General features: G+C 46.7%; 2 protein-coding genes across 7 annotated transcripts in view; one reads left to right on the top strand and one right to left on the bottom strand.

The window, feature by feature from the left end:
* Positions 1-2,711, bottom strand: part of bsdc1 (BSD domain containing 1) — a 73,217-nt gene extending 70,506 nt beyond the window's left edge. The window contains exon 1 of one of the 5 annotated variants that reach the window (XM_059949127.1): positions 2,466-2,711. In XM_059949127.1, coding sequence (XP_059805110.1) covers positions 2,466-2,495 — 30 coding nt within the window. In that variant the 5' untranslated portion in view covers positions 2,496-2,711. The remainder of the gene's footprint in view (positions 1-2,465) is intronic. The other 4 variants (XM_059949128.1, XM_059949132.1, XM_059949129.1 and 1 more) reach the window with 4 other exon arrangements.
* LOC132380383 (tumor necrosis factor alpha-induced protein 3-like) overlaps positions 1-18,511 on the top strand; it is a 53,213-nt gene that overhangs the window by 475 nt on the left and 34,227 nt on the right. Inside the window, exons 1-2 of one of the 2 annotated variants that reach the window (XM_059949125.1) lie at positions 11,893-12,337; positions 17,214-17,404. In XM_059949125.1, the coding sequence (XP_059805108.1) occupies positions 12,037-12,337; positions 17,214-17,404 (492 nt within the window). In that variant the 5' untranslated portion in view covers positions 11,893-12,036. Of the gene's footprint in view, positions 1-11,892; positions 12,338-17,213; positions 17,405-18,511 lie in introns of those variants that run through there. The other variant, XM_059949126.1, reaches the window with a different exon arrangement.

Genomic DNA, 18,511 nt, shown 5'->3' with positions numbered 1-18,511 from the left:
GCAGGAAGAATGTAAATTTAGGAAGGACAACAAAATTCAAGGGGCGTATAGCCCGATGGGAGTTCAGGGAGCTGGGTTAAGCACAACAGGCAGCAATTTAAACAGAGAGAGGAGAAATGGGCTAAAAATTCTATATCACAAAGTGTCAGAAATAAGGCGGATGAGCTTGAAGCTCAGGTGCGAATGGGTAACTATGATGTTGTTGGGATAACGGAGACATGGCTGCAGAGAGATCAGACCTGGGAAATGATTGTACAAGGGTATACGTGCAATCGTAGGGACAGAAATGTGGCCCTGTTGGTGAGGAATGAGATTCAGTCCTTTGCAAGGGGGGGGGACATAGGATCAGGAGAAGTGGAGTCTGTGGATAGAACTGAGGAACAGTAAGGGCAAAAAGACCCTAATGGGTGTATTCTACAGGCCACCAAACAGCAGCATGGATATTGGGTGCAAGTTGAATAGGGAGTTAACATTGGCATGTGGCAAAGGTAATGTCGCAGTAGTTAAGGGGGATTTCAACATGCGGATGAACTGGGAGAATCAGGTTGGTGCTGGACCCCAGGAAAGGGAGTTTGTAGAGTGCCTACAGGATACATTCTTGGAACAGCTTGTACGAGAGCCGACCAGGGACAAGGCTATTCTGGATTTAGTGTTGTGTAATGAACAAGATTTGATAAGCAATCTTGAAGTAAAGGGGCCATTAGGAGGTAGTGACCATAATATGATAAATTTTTATCTGCAATTTGAGAAAGATAAGGGCAGATCGGAGGTGTCAGTGTTGCAGTTGAACAAAGGAGACTATGGAGCCATGAGGGAGGAGCTGGCCAAAGTTAAATGGAAGGATATCCTAGCAGAAAAGACAGTGGAACAGCAATGGCAGGTATTCTTGGGAATAATGCACAAGGTGCAAAATCAGTTCATCCCCCGGAGAAGGAAGGATTCAAAGGGGGGAAAGGGGCCACAGTGGTTGACAAAGAAAGTCAGAGATTGCATAGCATTAAAAAAAAAGAAGTATGACAGAGCTAAGGTGAGTGGGAAGACAGATGATTGGGAATTTTTTAAGGAACACAGAACTTAACTAAAAAGGCAATACGGGGAAAAAAAATGAGGTACGAACACAAGCTAGCCAGGAATATAAAGGAGGATAGCAAAAGCTTTTTTAGGTATGTGAAGAGAAAGAAGATAGTTAAGAACAATGTTGGGCCCTTGAAGAATGAATTGGGTGAAATTGTTATGGGAAACAGAGAAATGGCAGAAGAACTTAATAAGTACTTTAGATCTGTCTTCACTAGGGAAAACACAAGCAATCTCCCAGATGTATGGATGGGCCAAGGACATAGGGTAACAGAGGAAATGAAACAGATTGACATTAGGAAGGAAACGGTGATGAGTAGACTGATGGGACTGAAGGCTGACAAATCCCCAGGTCCAGATGGTCTGCATCCTAGGGTACTAAAGGAGGTGGCTCTGGAAATTGCGGATGCATTGGCAATCATTTTCCAATGTTCCTTAGATTCAGGATCAGTTCCTGAGGATTGGAGAATGACTAATGTTATCCCACTTTTTAAGAAAGGAGGGAAGGTAGTGTGAGTCCTGAAGCTTTTATACTTTCTTCCTTGTACCAGCCACCTAGGACACAACAAGCTTACAGATTGTGCTGATGTTCATGCCAACTGTTCTGATGCTCCACAGCATCTCAGGGATGTCTATTTCTAAGCCGCCTCATCCATCCGAGCCTCTCACCTCAGGGAAACCCATTTCTGAGCCTCTCACCTCAGGGACACCTAGTCTGGCTTCCCCGTCTGTCTGAGCCTCCCAACTCAGGAACACCCAGTCCGAGATGCCCCATCCATCTGTGCTTCTCACCTCGAAGACATTGATTTCTGAGCTGCCCACTCAGTCTGTGTCTCTCACCTTCAGTATGTCTATTGTTGCACACAGCCAGCAGCGTGTGAACCCCATGTGAATGTTGCTGTTTCAGACAGACGCGCCTGCAGACTGGTCATGAGGTATTCAGGCTGATTTATCCCTGGTTTGGTCTGGCTCACTCACTACATGCCACAAACCTAGTTGGGCTGCTCTGTCCTCAGGACTCATTCCATGAATAAACACTGAAATTCCCCACTCAGAGGACAGTCTTTGTGCCTGTTACTGCCAGAGATTCTCCCAGGTGTTTTCTCCACACAGAACAGCATTGATCCATCAGATGAGGTGTTGGGTGTAATCCTTGCCTGTGTTTCATCTGATACCTTGACACTTGAAGGAATCCAGATTTAATGGGAAGGACTGCCAGTTTTGCCCCCTTTCACCTGAGAACTGCTCTCCCCCCCACTCCCAGTGAGTTAGGACAATTTCTGTGAGCTGGGGCAGGACTTTCACAGGTGACAAGGAGCCTGACACATTGCCTGAAGTTCCAGTTCTGTGCGGAGGTCTTTGTCAGGCTGATGTCTGGTCAAAGTACATACCTGTGTGGTGGTCTTAATTACAGGTAACATCCTGATGAAGGGTCTCGGCTGGAAACAACCACTCTTTATTTCCCGCCACAGAAGCTGTCAGAGCCGCTGAGCTCCCTAGCATTGTGTGCGTGGTGCTCTGGATTTCCAGCATCTGCAGAATCCCTTGTATTTATGTTTGTTATCGCAGAGCTTCGCCGATACTAAATTCAGCTGCTAGGTAGTTCCTAAACCACCCTCATTAGCATCCCGATAGCACGGATTCTGCGCCCTGGTGATCAGCCCCCACCCGAGAACAGAGTAATGCAGACTGGTTTCGGCTGCTTTCAACGAGGATTCCGTTGTTCAAAACAACCTCATCAGTTAGAGCTTCCGACCGCTGCTGAGGTCGGAAAACCCCAGCATGTTACTGAGACACGCCCCGCAAATGTGTCCGGCAGCCGGGGCTTTCCAGCCGGCACAAGAGGAAGTGGCACCGGGGGAGGGAGCGGGGAGGAATGGGGGAGGGAGCGGGGAGGAATGGGGGAGATAGAGGGAGGGTGAAGTGGAAACGGAAGGGGAGTGTTGGAGAGGTTTGAGGCGGGGAAGGGAAGGGCGAGAAGAGGAGTTACCGTGCATGGAGGGGAAAAACCGGAGGGAGTGGATGAAATGGGGAAGTGGGAGGGAGAGCGTGGGGAGAAATACAGGGGAAGTAGAGGATGGTGAGAGGGACCCAAGCATGGTTTATGAGAACTCTTCCTGAATGTATTGGAGATATACTGTTGATTTTTTTTAATATACTGCTGATACGAAGATGTAGAATCATAGAGGACTACCGCACAGAAACTTGCCTTTCGGCCCCTCTGGTCTGTGCTAGTCTGTTTCTCTGCGGAGTTCCATACACCAAACGAAACTTCTCCTAAATGAGTTGCAATGAAACCCACGTCCACAACTTCCGCTGGCTGCATGTTCCACACAAAGTTCAAAGTACATTCATATTCGTTATCCAACTATGTATACTATATTGTACCTTGAAATTCACCTTCTTACAAAGAAACCCGACAGAAACCATTCAAAAGAGAGGACCGCCTAACACCCAATGTGCAGAGAGAGAAACAAATCGTGCAAACAATAGAAGTTAGCAAATAGCTTTCAGAACTGAAGTGTGTGAAAGTGAGTCCACTGCCACTGCAGCTGATTCAGGAGCCCATTAGAAACAGACCAAAGCCTTATTTCGGTGCAGAGACGAACCAATCCGTGGCTCACCTTCAGCCATGACAACCTGGCTTTTACAATCTGGCTCAGCATTTAAATCGGCCAAACCTCAGGTCGGTCCTTGCTCTTGGACCCGGGTCTGGGACGGACGGGGCACCGTCTGCACCGGATCCGGGAAAGAAGGGACACCGGTTGCACTAGGTCCGGAAAAGGTAGGACCGGCTGCACTGATTCTGAAACGGACATGGCACCGGCTGTACCAGGTTTGGGAAAGGACTGACACTGATTGTACCAGGGTCTGGGGAAGGTGGGACACCGGCTGCTCCGGGTCTGGGGAAGGTGGGACACCGGCTGCTCCGGGTCTGGGGAAGGTGGGACACCGGCTGTACTGGATCTGGGACAGATAGGGCAGCGGCTGCACCGGGTCTGGGAAAGGAGGGACACTGGCTGCACTGGGTCTGGGAAAGGCAAGGCACTGGCTGTACTGGATCTGGGACAAACGGCAGTGGCTGCACCGGGTCTGGGAAAGGAGGAACACTGGCTGTACTGGATCTGGGACAGACAGGGCAGTGGCTGCACCGGGTCTGGGAAAGGAGGAACACTGGCTGTACTGGATCTGGGACAGACAGGGCAGTGGCTGCACCGGGTCTGGGAAAGGAGGGACACTGGCTGCACTGGGTCTGGGAAAGGCAAGGCACTGGCTGCATCATGTCTGCGACAGACAGGACACTGGCTGTAAATGGATCTGGGAAAAGAGGGACACTGGCTGCACCAGGTCTGCAACTACAGGATACTAGCTGCACCAGGTCTGGAAAAGGCGGGGCACTGGGTTTGGGAAAGGTGGGACACCAGGCTGGGGACAGATGGGGCATGAGTCATAGTTCAAAATTCAAAGTAAATTTATTAGCAAAGTGCAGATATGTCACCATGTACAACCCTGAGATTTGTTTTCTTGTGGACATACACAGTAAATTCATGAAACATGATAGAATCAATGAAAATCTGCACTCAATGACTGTTAGACAGACATATTTTATTGATCCCGATGGAAATTGGGTTTCGTTACAGCTGCACCAACCAAGAATAGTGTAGAAATATAAAACCAGAAATAATTAAATAGTAATAAGTTAATCATGCCAAATGGAAATAAGTCCAGGACCAGCCTATTGGCTCAGGGTGTCTGACACTCCAAGGGAGAAGTTATAAAGTTTGATGGCCTATGACTTCCTATGATGCTCAGTGTTACATCCCAGTGGAATGAGTCTCTGGCTGAATGTACTCCTGTGCCTAACCAGTAGATTATGGAGTGAATGGGAGTCATTGTCTAAAATGGCATGCAACTTGGACAGCATCCTCTTTTCAGACACCTCTGTCAGAGAGTCCAGTTCCACCCCAACAACATCACTGGCCTTACGAATGAGTTTGTTGATTCTGTTGGTGTCTACTACCCTCAGCCTGCTGCCCCAGCACACAACAGCAAACATGATAGCACTGGCCACCACAGACTTGTAGAACATCCTCAGCATTGTCCGGCAGATGTTAAAGGACCTCAGTCTCCTCAGGAAATAGAGACGGCTCTGACCCTCCTTGTAGACAGCCTCAGTGTTCTTTGACCAGTCCAGTTTATTGTCAATTCGTATCCCCAGGTATTTGTAATCCTCCACAATGTCCACACTGACCCCTTGGATGGAAACAGGGGTCACCAGTGCCTTAGCCCTCCTCAGGTCCACCACCAGCTCCTTAGTCTTTTTCACATTAAGCTGCAGATGATTCTGCTCACACCATGTGACAATGTTTCCCACCATAGCCCTGTACTCAGCCTCATCTCCCTTGCTGATGCTTCCAACTATGGCCGAGTCATCAGAAAACTTCTGAAGATGGCAATGGACAGTCAGACAATCCATCCGCAAAAAACAACAAACTGCAAATACAAAAAAGTAATAATAATAATTAATAAATAAGCAAGAATATCGAGAACATGAGATGCAGATTCCTTGAATGTAAATCCATAGTTCAGAGTTGGGGTGAGTGACATTGAGTGAAGTTATCCTCACTGGTTCAAGAGCCTGATTTTGATGGGTAGTAACTGTTCCTGAGCCTGGTGATGTGAATCCTAAACTCCTTTACCTTTTCCCTGAAGGCAACAGTGAGACGAGAGCAAGGCCTGGGTGGAGGGTTTCTTGATGATGGGTGCTGCTTTCCTATGATACTGCATATAAATGTGTTGAATAGAAACCCTACAGCACAATAAAGGCCCTTTGGCCCACAAAGCTGTGCCAAACATGTCCTTATCTTAGAAATTACCTAGGGTTACCCATAGCCTTCTATTTTTCTGAGCTCCATGTACCTGTCCAGGAGTCTCTTAAAAGACCCTATCATATCCACCTCCACCACTATTGCTGGCAGCCCATTCCATGCACTCACTATTCTCTGCGTAAAAAAACTTACCCCTGACTCCTCCTCTGTACCTTCTTCCAAGCACCTTAAAACTGTGCCCTCTCGGTGGGGAGGGCTTTTAACCATGATGGATTGTGCCATATCCACTACTTTCAGAAGCAGAACCAGGTTTAACATCACTGGCATTAGTGCCATGATGGAGCTGACTAAGTTTACAACTCTCTGCAGCTTATTTCAATCCTGTGCAGTAGCCGCCCCATACCAGACAGTGATGCAGCCAGTTAGAATGCTCTCCCTGATACATCTGTAGAAATTTGCCAGTGTCTTTGGTGATAAACAAAATCTCTTCTAATGAAATATGGTTGCTGTCATGTCTCCTTTATAGATGCATCAATATGTTGGGTGCAGGAACTTGAAGTTCCTCACTCTTTCCACTTCTGATCCCTCTATGAGCACTGGTGTATGTTCCCTTGTCTTATCCTCACTGAAGTTCACAATTAGTTCTTTAGTCTTCCTGATGTTGAGTGCAAGGTTTTTACTGTGACACCACTCAACTGATTGGTATATCTCGCTCTTGTATGTCCCCTCATTACCATCTGAAATTCTGCCAACTATAGTTGTGTTGTCAGCAAATTTAGAGATGGCATTTGAAATGTGTCTAACCACACAGTTGTGTTGGCAAAGTGAGTAGAGCAGTGGGCTAGTGTTGATTGTCAGTGAGGTGGAGATGTTATTTCCGTTATACACAGATTGTGGTCTTTTGGTTAGGAAGTCAATGATCCAGTTGCTTTTTGTCGGATTTTCCATTCATGCCATTATGCAGCTAATCAATGTACTCTCCACCACACATCTATAGAAGTTTGTCAAAGTTTTAGATACTAAATCTTCACAAATTTCTAAGGAAGTAGAGGTACTTGAGGTTTTCTTGTTAATTGCACTAGGTGCTGGGTCTTGGGCAGATCCTCTGCAATATTAACACCAAGGAATTTAAAGTTGCTGACCCTCTCCACTTCTGATCCTCCAATGAGGACTGCCTCATGGACCTCTAATTTCCTTCTCATTGTGCTTGTTGTGGCACCACTCAGTCAGATTTCAAATCTCCCTCCTACCTGCTCATTTGGACAACAGTGGTGTCATCAGCAAATGTAAAATATGGCATTGAAGCTGCGCTTAGCCTCACAGTCATAAATATAAAGTGAGTAGAGCAGGAGGCTATGCACTCAGATTTGAGGTGCATCTGTGCTGATGAAGAATGTGGAGATCTTGATGCCAATCTGAATGGACTGGGATCTGCAAGTGAGGAAATTGGGGATCTAATTGCACAAGCAGGTACTGAGGCCAAGGTCCTGAAGCTTGTTGATTAGTTTAAAAGTCACGGGGTCATATAAAATACAGCACAGAAACAGGCCCTTAGTCCATCTAGACAATTTAAACTACCTATCCCTATCGACTTACACCAGCACCATAGCCCTCCATACCCCTATCCAAACTTCACTTAAACTTTGAAATTGAGCTCACCCGTACCACTTGTGCTGACACCTCATTTCACATTCTCACAGCCCTTTGAGTGAAAAGGTTTCCCCTCATGTTCCCCTTAAACTTTTCAGCTTTCACCTTTAAGCCATGATCTCTAGTTAAGGTAACACACAGAAAATGCTAGAGGAACTCAGCAGGCCAGGCAGCATCTATGGAAAAGAGTAAACAGTCGACGTTTCAGGACGACACCCTTCATCTAGATGTAGTCCCACCCAATCTCAGTGGAAAAAAGCTTACTTGCACTTACCCTATCTAAATGTCTAATAATTTTGAATACCTCTTTCAAATCTCCCCTCAATCTTCTAGTTCTAAGGAATAAAGTCCTAGGCTATTCAATCTTTCCTTGTATCTCAGATCCTTCAGACCACGCAACATCCTTGTAAGATCTCTCTGTACCCTTCCAGCCTTATTCACATCTTTCCTGTAGGTAGGTGATCAAAACTGCACACAGTAGTCCAAATTAGGTCTCACCAATGTCTTATACAACTTCATGACATCCCATCTCTTGTACTCAGTACTTTGATTTATGAAAGCCAATGTGCCAAAAGCTTTCCTTATGACCCCACCTACCTGTGACACCACTTTCAACGAACTTTGGATCTGTATTCTCAGATGTCTTTGTTCTACCATATTCCTTAGTGCCCTGCTGTTGACTGTGTAAGCTCTACCCTCATTGGTCCTACCAGAGTGCAACAACTTGCACTTGTCTGCATTAAATTCCATCTCCCATTTTGCAGCCCATTTTTCCAGCTGAAGCAAATCCCTCTGCAAGCCATGGTAGCCTTCCTCGCTGTCCACTACACTCCCAATCTTGGTGTCATCCGCAAATTTGCTGATCCAGTTTACCACATTATCATGCAGATCATTGATACAGATGACAAACAACAGAGCCAGCACCGATCCCTGTGCATATCACTAGTCACAGGCCTCCAGTCAGAGAGGCAAACATTTACTTCCACTCTCTGGCTTCTCCCACAAAGTCAATGTCTTATCCATTTTACTACCTCATCTTGAATACTGAGCGACTGAACCTTCTTGTCTAACCTCCCATGTGGGACCTTGTCAAATGCCTTGCTAAAGTCCATGTAGACAGTATCCACTTTCCTGGTAACTTCCTTGAAAAACCTTCTAAGATTCGTTTGACATGACCTACCATGCACAAAGCCTTACTGATTATCCTTAATCAGTCCATGTCTATCCAAATACTTATCTATCTGTACTCTTGGAATACCTTCCAATAACTTTCCCATTACTAATGTCAGGCTCACTTGCTTATAATTTCCTGCTTCAGGTTTAGAGCCTTCCTTAATAGTGGAACAACATTGGCCATCCTCCAATCCTCTGGTACCCCTCCTGTCACTAAGAATGATTTAAATATCTCTGCCTGGACCCCAGCAATTATAGCACGTGCCTCCCATAGGATCTAAGGAAACACCTTGTCAAGCCCTAGGGATCTATCCACCCTGATTTGCCTCAGGACAGCAAATGCCTCCTCCTCTGAAGGGATAAAGATATTGCAAGCCAAGCTGTTGTCATTTCTGATGTATGTATTTTTGCTGTCCACATGTTCCAGAGCCGAGTGAAGGGCGAATGAAATAGCATTGTTGTGGACCTGTTATGTTTATAGGTAAATTGGAACTGGAGTCTCTTCTCAGGCAGGAGTTGATATGTTTCATCACCAACCTCTCAAAGCACTTCATCACAGTGGATATAAGTACTACTGGATGATAGTCATTGAGGCAGGTAACCACATTCTTCTGGGGCATGTGTATAATTGAAGCCTGCTCGAAGCAGGTGGGTACCTCAGACTGCTGAAGTAAGAGGTTAAAGATATCAAAGAGCAGTCCAGCCAGTTGTTCAGCACAGGTCTTTAGGACTCCTGAAGGATGCTCTCACATCCGCCTCAGAGACTGAAATCACAGGGTCATCGGGGAATGTGCAAGTTCATAAATTTCTCTCCATATTTTGATGGTCAGAGTGAGCATAGAAGGCATTGAGCTCATCTGGGAACGAAGACTTGTTGTTACCTATGTCACTTGGTTTCACTTTGTAAGAGGTGATACCATTCAAGCTTCTTCAGTGATTCGATTTAGTCCTGAAAAGCCACTTTACAGGTCAGATGCTTTCCAGAGATTGTACCTGGACTCTTGTACCTCACTTGGTCACCATACCTGAATGCCACTGATCTGGCCCCCAGCAGATTGTGGACCTCATGGTTGATCCAGGGCTTCTGTTTGGGGTTGAGGGTATACTGGACATTGGACAGATGTGACACTGGCTGCACTGGGTGTGAGGCAGGTGTAAAATCCTGTGGCTGATTGGATTTATTCCAGAATGGTCTCGCCAGAATCCTACTTGCGTTTCCTTTCTTGCTGAACAGCCAAGGGACAACAGGGAACTTGCCGGAATGTCAGTGGGAGGCTTCCTGGATAAAGTGGGAACTAAATTCAAATATTGCCGCTACTGGAGCACAACGTAGCCTCTCTTCTCTCTCCTAATCTCAGGAAATAAGGCCCACCCCTCCCGGTGTGAAATGTGGGGTGTTCTCTGAAGCGAGCTTCTCGTAACCCAGTGCATGGACCTGTTAATGTTTTAGAAAGCTGGCAACGACAAGCCATTCGGCCCAGCGCTCCCGCCTGTTTCTTTCAGCTGGTGGCCCAGTTACTTCTGTGGTCCAGTGGGTAACAGTGGCGGGCGATGGGCGCTGTTGTAACTGCACCCACCGTCCGTCAGCAGACCACTGCATCCGCCCCACCATCCCCGGACAAGGCCCAACGGCCGAATCCCCTGTTAAATGAATTCAGTCGGTAGACATCGCAAACGTGAAAATCCAGACGGTAGATGTGAGATCACCCATTGCGGAGCAGCCCCACCCTCTGCCGCATCCGGTAACCCGGCGTCTCCTTCCGCGGGCGGGAGTAAATACAGAACCCGCTGCAGGAGGATGCAGTGTCTGGGAGAGAGCGACAATCGGCATTTATCTGATTAATCCAGATCCGAGATCTTGACAGGAAAATCTGACTGTACAACTTCCATGCACAACCCCTTCCCCCCTTCATATATATATACACGCACACACACGCCTCGACCTGCTGAGTTCCTCCGGTAAGTTGTGTGTTTTCTCGGTTTCGGGTGTCTTCCAGACAGAAACACTTGCCAATAGGAACCTTTCAAGAACAGGTTTCAGATTGATGTTGAATCATTTCTCTCTTTAGTTGTCTGTCTCTAACCTGCCAAATGAAACGCAGTTTGCTCCGCTGCGAGTTTGGGAACATGTCCCTGAGGTGTGGCCGCACCCAACAGGCGGAATAGACAAAATAAACCTGAATATGGAAGTGTTCCCGTTATAGGAAGGACGTGGTTAAACTGGAAGGAGTGCAAAGATTTGACTAGGGATTAAGGGCATCCGGAAAGGTCGGTCTGACCTGGTCTTTATTCCGCGGAATGCTGGAGAATGAATTTATATGACCCTATAGAAATGTTTACAATTATGAGACTCAGTAATAGTCCCCGGTAATAGTCTTTTCGCCGGGGCAAGAGGTTTAGGGTGAGAGGGGATAAGAAAAAAGCGACCCGAAGGGCAACTTTTTGAACGGAACAGTATAAAGAGTATAAAAACCACGGGCTATCAGCGCTTCAGAACAGAGGATCTGTTCGGGCTCTGCACTTCCTGCTTCCTCAAGCATTTGGAAAGCCACAGTAAGTAGTTTGAATTATAGAATCGCATAGCATGAGAACAGGCCATTCAGTCCATCTAATCCATGCTGACCAGTGGGCACCCACTCAGCACTTGGTCCACAGTGTCTCAGTGGATCAAGTGATCGTTTAGACTCCTAACTGCTGTCAGTGGCCTCTCTCCGGCAAGGCAGTGTGTTCCAGGCTCTCTGGGTGAGGAAGGATCTGTGCTCTCTGATATGATATGCGTCTGCACTGCCTATACTCCTCAGAACTTTATATACATCCATCTTGTGTGCTCTTAACCTCCTCCGCTCCAGGGAGAACAGACCCAGACTCTGCAATCTCTCTCCACCTCCTTCCCTCCCCCTCCACGTCTCCTCCCCTCCTCCTTCCCACCCCATCCCCTTACCCCTCTTCCCCTTCACCCGCTCCCCTACTTCGCGCGTCCCCTGTTCTCTCCTTTCTCTGTGGTACATCAATAAAGCTACCGGAACGATGGGGGTGTGAGTGGAGGTTCGGATTATCGACGCCACTATTTCCTCCCCCCTCCTCCCCAGGCTGGGCGCGGAGACTGAAAGGTTAACGCTATCTATCGACTGGAAAGTCCCGAGACCCAGCTCAAAGGCAGCGAGGCACGGGACTGACGGCAGAGGCAGCGGTGAGGGAGTCAGTGTGTGAGCGGAGTGCGACCCGAGTGCGGATTCCGCTGCGGGACCTGACAGCCGGCAGCCAGTGTGTGAACAGTTGGACCCCAGTTCGGATTCCGCTGTGGGACCCGATGGCCGGCATGGAACTCCCCGCGAACCTTTCGGACGTTAACCCAAGGAAAGCGGCGCAGCTGCGGGCTCTGATCGCGGAGGACGTGGTGAAGTCGCCGGGCGGCCGACCCCTCCTCTATCATCTGCATAGGTTACACGTCCACACGCTGCAGCTGCCCAGCACCAGGCCGTATCCTGCCCCGCTGCGGAGCCTCCTGGAGCAGACGTTGCTGGACCAGGCGCTGAGTCGAGCATTGAGCACCGCCAGCATCCTCAACTGGTGTCGAGAGCTCCGCACGGTGTATCCGCTCAGGGTCTCCGGTAAGCAAACCGTTTACGCAGCCGGGCCGCTCCCCCACCTGCGGATTCCGCAAAACTCCCGTTTCACACAGGTACTAAGTCAGAGCGGGGGTGGTGAATTTAAATTCCTGCGGCTTCGTGAAACCAACGCCTATCTCAGTCAGGGCTGGAGTCGGTGGGAAGTCACCCGGTACTGAGGGGCGGCCGAGGTTCGGGGTGTCCCCGAGTGAGGGTGTGGACCTTCCAAAACGAACACCAAACACGGGGGTCGTTGCTGATAGTGGTGCCCGTTTTCCACTGAGGCAGTATGCCAATTTGCAACTTGCCCTCTTGTAATTGGCGAGCTATGTCCGTACTTACTAACTTTTCATCCAGCGGCGATAAGCTTTGCTTGCGGAGCTATGAAGGAATTTGAGAGGAAAGAGAGAGAGACAGATTTGGGTGAAAGATCAGCTAGGTTCTCGAGGGACCTCTGTCCCCTCTCCGGGGATTAATTCGGTCTCCGCTCTCTTTACTGCTAGGAGATTATCGGCCAGGTTGAATTCAGTAGAATCACCGACTCCACCGTTATTTGTGTGTAGAGATCCTCGATCCTCAACCTCAATCTCTGGAAGATAAGCTACATAAAAATTTCTCTAACGTGAGAAGATCTTCAGATGCTGGAGATCCAAAACAACACACACACACACACACAAAATGCTGGAGGAACTCAGTAGGTCAGGCAGCATCTATGGAAAAGAGCAAACAGTCGACGGTTCGGGCCGAGACCCTTCCTCAGGCCTGGAAGGAAAGACAAGGTCCGACTTTTGTGTGCGTTGCTGAAAATTTCTCTGACCTCTTCTGACATAACCGTGCTTGAACTTCAAGGCGGGGGGGGGGGGATTATTTCGGATCGGAACAGTTGAGCTCCCGGGACGAAATCACGAAGTCTCCGTGGAGAGGGAACAGTTCCAGGTCAGAGTTCTGATGGCGGGTCCTTGACCCGAAACGTTCAACCCCTCTGTCCCTCCACAGATGCTGCCTGCCCTGCTGAGTGTTTCCAGCTGTTCCAGTTCCCTCTCAGATTTCCAGCAACTGCAGTTTTTGTGGTTTTCCAGTCAGTGTGGCAACCATTTAAGGTATTGAATACTAGTCATACTGTGAATAGATGGTTCATCAGTAAATATTCATTCAGTTAACTTTCAGAGCCAAGGGATTTTTTTTTTTGCTCGCAGGGGTCCTCCCAGCAACAAAGGGAGTCAGGGATTTTGTTCTGTCTTCTGGAGCTTGGATGTCCTTACACAGCAACTACTTGACATGGATTAATCTTGCTGGAGTGGACGTCAGCATCTCCAGAGCTGGCAGCACTTCCCACTGAGCCCAGGAGCAGTTGTGGCCGCAAAGGGGCGAGGTGGAACAGATAGTCTAGGGCTGCATACACGTCTACCTCAAACAGAATAATCAATCACATGGACAAAACATCTCGCAAGAGATATCTTGGCACAATGGCTCAGCATTCCCAATGTTCCACAGCTGTTATGGAGAATATCTAACAATAAACACAAGAAATTCTGCAGATGCTGGAAATCCAGTGAAAATGCTGGAGGAACTCAGCAGGTTAAGCAGCTTTCCCCCCTCCCCTCCCCTCTTCTTCTATTCCCCACTCTGGCCTCTTACTGCTTCTCAATTGCCCATCACCTCATCCTGGTGCCCTTTCCACTTCCCTTTCTCCCAAGGTCTGTTCCCTTCTCCTATCAGATTTCTTCTTCTCCAGCCCTTTGCATTTTCCACCAACCACCTCCCAGTATTTTACTTCATCACTCCCCCCCCCCACCACCCTGGTGGCTTCAGCCTCTGGCCTGTCCTCCTTCCCCTCCCCCACTATCTTATTTAGGCACCTTCCACCTTCCTCTCCAGTTCTGAAGAAGGGTTTCTGCCCAAAACATCAACTGTTTATTCGCTTCCACAGACTCTGCCGGACCTACTGAGTTCCTTGCAGTCATTTTTGTGTGATATTCAACAACAAGCCAGTTAGGTTATTGACAGAGCTGAGGAGTGTAATCCATGTGGGAAGGAACATTAATAAAATGAGGGACCTTGAGCTGTCTGTCATTAATTCAGTGGGAGTATGACACATTGGGTAACTTCCTGACAGGGTTTTCCTCCCTAATTATCAACCACTTCCTCCATATCCAAATCAGAATCAGGTTTATTATCACTGACATCAATGCTACTGAATTGGTCACTGTTTTTCCTTTGGATTCATCATTTGTTTGGAGAGATGGAGCCTGCTACATAGGCAACAGATTGCTCTCCATATTGTACTGTCCTGGCTTGTCTATTGACTGACGGTGCTACACCAACAACGTAGACAGCTAGAACGCAACAACCTTGGTTGACACAACCAACGGAGGGCCTCTATTCAAAAGAAATTAATTGTTTGAACTGTTGTGAAAGCATGCCAAGTTTCTGATATATTTTCAGATACGTAACAATAAGAGGCAACTCTTAAATAGTGAAGACAAGGCATACAGAAGTGAAAAGATTGGCTAGTTGAGTGGTGTTGCAACAAAATTCTTACACTCAAAGTCAACAAGACCAGGGAATTGATTGTGTATTTCAGGAAAGGGAAGTCAGGAGAAACACACAGCAGTGTAACTTTATAAAATTCTGGTTAGGCCACATCTGGAGTATGACATACAATTCTGGTTGCCTCACTATAGGCAGGTTTTTGAGTCTTTGGAGAGAGTGCAGAAGAGGTTTACCAGGATGCTGCCTGGTTTAGAGGGCATGTGCTATCACGAGAAGCTGGTCAAACCTGGGTTGTTTTCTCTGGAGAGTTGGAGGCTGAGGGGAGATCTGATAGAGGTTTATAAGGTTATGAAAGGCATAGATAGAGTGGGCAGAGGGTATCTGTTTCCCAGGGTTGAAATGTCTAATACCAGAGGGCAAGCTTTGAAGATGAGAGGGGATAGGTTCAAAGGGGATATGAGGGGTAAGTATTTTACTCAGAGAGTGGTGAATGCCTGGTATGGTGGTAGAGGTAAATACATCAGAGGCTTTTGAGAGAAGTTTAGATAGGCACATGACTGTGAGGAAGATGGAGGGATATGGACAATGTGTAGGTAGGAGGGATTAGTGTTTGGGAGCTTAAGATTTACTTTTTAGCTGTTCAGCACAACATTGTGGGCTGAAGAACCTGTTCCTGTGCTGTCCTATGCTGTGTTTTGTGTTCTATGATCTAGTCCTTGTCGAGCTGTCAGCAGTGAAAAGCACAGCTTTTCCAGCTTCAGGTTCCTGGATGTCAACATTCCTAAGATTTGTCCTAGGTCAAATACAATCACAAAAAAAAAGCATGACAACAACTATATTTTGTTCAAACTTTAGTATGCTACCAAAGACTCCAGCAAATTTCTATAGTTGCATGAGGGAGTAATCACCGCTTCGACTGGAGGCTCAAATGCTGAGGATTGATAGAGGCTGCAGACATTTGTAGATAGTTAGATCCATCATCGGCACTAGCATCCCCAACATCGAGGACACCTTCACAAGGTGATACCACAAAATGGTGGCATCCGTCATTAAGGACCTTCATCACCAAGGACAGGACGTGCCCTATTCACATTGCTACCATCAGGGAGGAGATACAGGAGCCTGAAGATTCTCACTCAATAATTCAGGAAAAACTCCTTCCCCTCTGCCATCGGATTTCTGAACAGTCCATGAACACTACCTCATTATTCCTTTTTGTTGTGCTCTTTATTTTTGTAGTTCTTAGTAATCTTTGCCTTTGCTCTATATTGCCTCCACAAAACACCAAATTTCAAGTTATATAAATCAGCAATAATAGACTAGGTTCTGTTTCTGTTTAAATGCCATCAATCAGTGGGTTTGCAATAAATAGTCTCCCAGATCAAAGTGTTATGATCTGAGAATTCATGTTCTTTGCCTTCTCATTTTTAGTGCAAAAGCTCTCTTAGTGATTAAAAACAATCTTATTTGCTTAATCCTGATTATATTAGGTGCTAGAATGGATTTGGTGGTTGAATAATCTTCAATTGCTTTTGTTTCATGCCTTGAGGCAGAGTGAGATGGTATCTCTTTATTTAGGAGGTATGTAGTAAATTTTGTTTTATCCAACATTCCTTCAGTACCTTACATTGGCCTGAACTTTGTTCTGGAGCCATTTCAATGCATTTGCAGTGATAGATTGGGAAGATTTTGGTTCCGGTGAAATAGTGTGTCTTTTTTTATGGTGGGTTTCACTTTATGGGGCAGAATTATCATCAACAAAGAAATAATCAGCATTGAAATTAGAATTGAAATGTAACAGCCTTCTGTACAACACTTAGAGTATTGTGTTCACTTCTGGCAACCTCATTTTAGGAAACTTTAGAGAGGGTACAGAGAAAATTTACCAGGATGCTTCCTGGATTAGAGAGCATGCCTTAAGGAAAGAATGAGCAAGTTAAGACTTTTTTCTTTGGAAGGAAGGAGGATGAGGGATGAGTTGATAGCAGTGTATAAGATGATAAGAGGCATACTGTAGGTCGAATATAGGGTGAAAATAGCTCATACAAGAGGGCATAATTTTAAGATGTTTGGAGGAAAGTGTAGAGGTGATGTCAGAGGTAGATTTTTTACACAGAGTGGTGGGTGTGTGGAACGTCCTGCCAGGGCTCGTGGTAGAGGCAGATACAATAGAGACAGTTAAGAGACTCTCAGATAGCTACATGGATGATAGAGAATTGAGGGCTACATGGGAGGGAAGGGTTAGATTGATCTTGGAGTAGGTTAAAGGTTGATACAACATTGTGGGCTGAAGGGCCTGTAATGTTCTATGTTTTCATCAACTATCATGCCACACACAAGGGTTTGATTCTGTGCTTTGTTTTTAAACACCCTTGTTCTTGGGCAGGAGAAGGGAACAGCCTCCTACATTCAGTCTCTCTCTATATGTGGGGTGTCCAGGACACAGACCTCGTGTTGCAGAAAACCTTCCACTGTGCTTTGGTCAATGCCCACAGCATTAACTTCAAACTCAGGCTACAGGCCGAGTATCTAAGAGAACAAGGGCTTCCTGATGCAACCCCTCTTCACCAGTCTGAGGTAAGGCAAAGTGTTTCATTCACTCTGTCACTTTAATAGAAATTAAAACCTGGGTGTAATACGAACTGTTGTTTGACCACTCCATAGCAAGTGGTTTTAATAAAAGGATCACATGTTTAGTTTGATGATTACCTGGCTCTGATGAGAACCTCCCTTATGTCTGAAAGTTGGAAACACCAGACTTATCCAGGAAGAGGGAGGGAAAAGGCAGCCACTCCTCACCTTCACAGTTCAGGGCTATGATACACGTTGGGACCAGGTGGACAGAAAGCAAGTTGGTGGCCTACCATCAGTTGCTGGACCATTCACAGTGTGAAAGTATCAAATACTAGATGAGGGAATTTAAGGGAGGACTGCATTTCAGCACAGTAGCATAGTGGCAGTGTAATGCCTTACAGCACCAGCGACTGGGATTCAATTCCCATTGCTATCTGCAAGGAGTTTGTACATTCTTCCTGTGACCATGTTATGTGGAAGTTGTACAAGTCATTGGTGAGGCCTAATCTGGAGTATTGTGTGCAGTTTTGGTCACCTACCTACAGGAAAGACGCAAGTAAGGTCAAAAGAATATGAGAAAATTTACAAGGATGTTGCCTGGTCTGCAGGACCTGAGTGATAAGGAAAGATTGAATAGGTTAGGACATTATTCTCTGGAATGTAGAAAATTGAGAGGAAATTTTATAGAGGTATACAAAATTATGAGGAGTATGGATAGGATAAATTCAAATAGGCATTTTTCACTGAGGTAGGGTAGGACAACAACTAGAGGTCATGAGTTAAGAGTAAAAGGTGAAAAGTTTAAGGGGAAAATGCGAGGAAACATCTTCGTTCAGAGGGTGGTGAGAGTGTGGAAGGAGATGCCAGCGCAAGTGGTGCTAGCGAGCTTGATTTCAAAGTTTGAGAGAAGTACGGATGGTAGGGGTATGGAGGGCGATGGTCCCAGTGCAGGTTGATGGGAGTAGGCACTTTAAATGGTTTGGTATGGACTAGATGGGCTGAAGGGCCTGTTTCTGTTCTGTATCTTCTATGACTTTATGTGGGTTTCCTCTATTCGTCCAAGTGGTCTGGTTTCCTCCTACATTCCAAAGCATACGGGTTGGGCTTAGA

Source organism: Hypanus sabinus, chromosome 24, assembly GCF_030144855.1.
Source record: "Hypanus sabinus isolate sHypSab1 chromosome 24, sHypSab1.hap1, whole genome shotgun sequence".
NCBI lineage: Eukaryota > Metazoa > Chordata > Chondrichthyes > Myliobatiformes > Dasyatidae > Hypanus > Hypanus sabinus.
The sequence above is the reverse complement of the archived record's forward strand: the minus strand, read 5'-3'. Positions and strand labels throughout refer to the sequence as shown.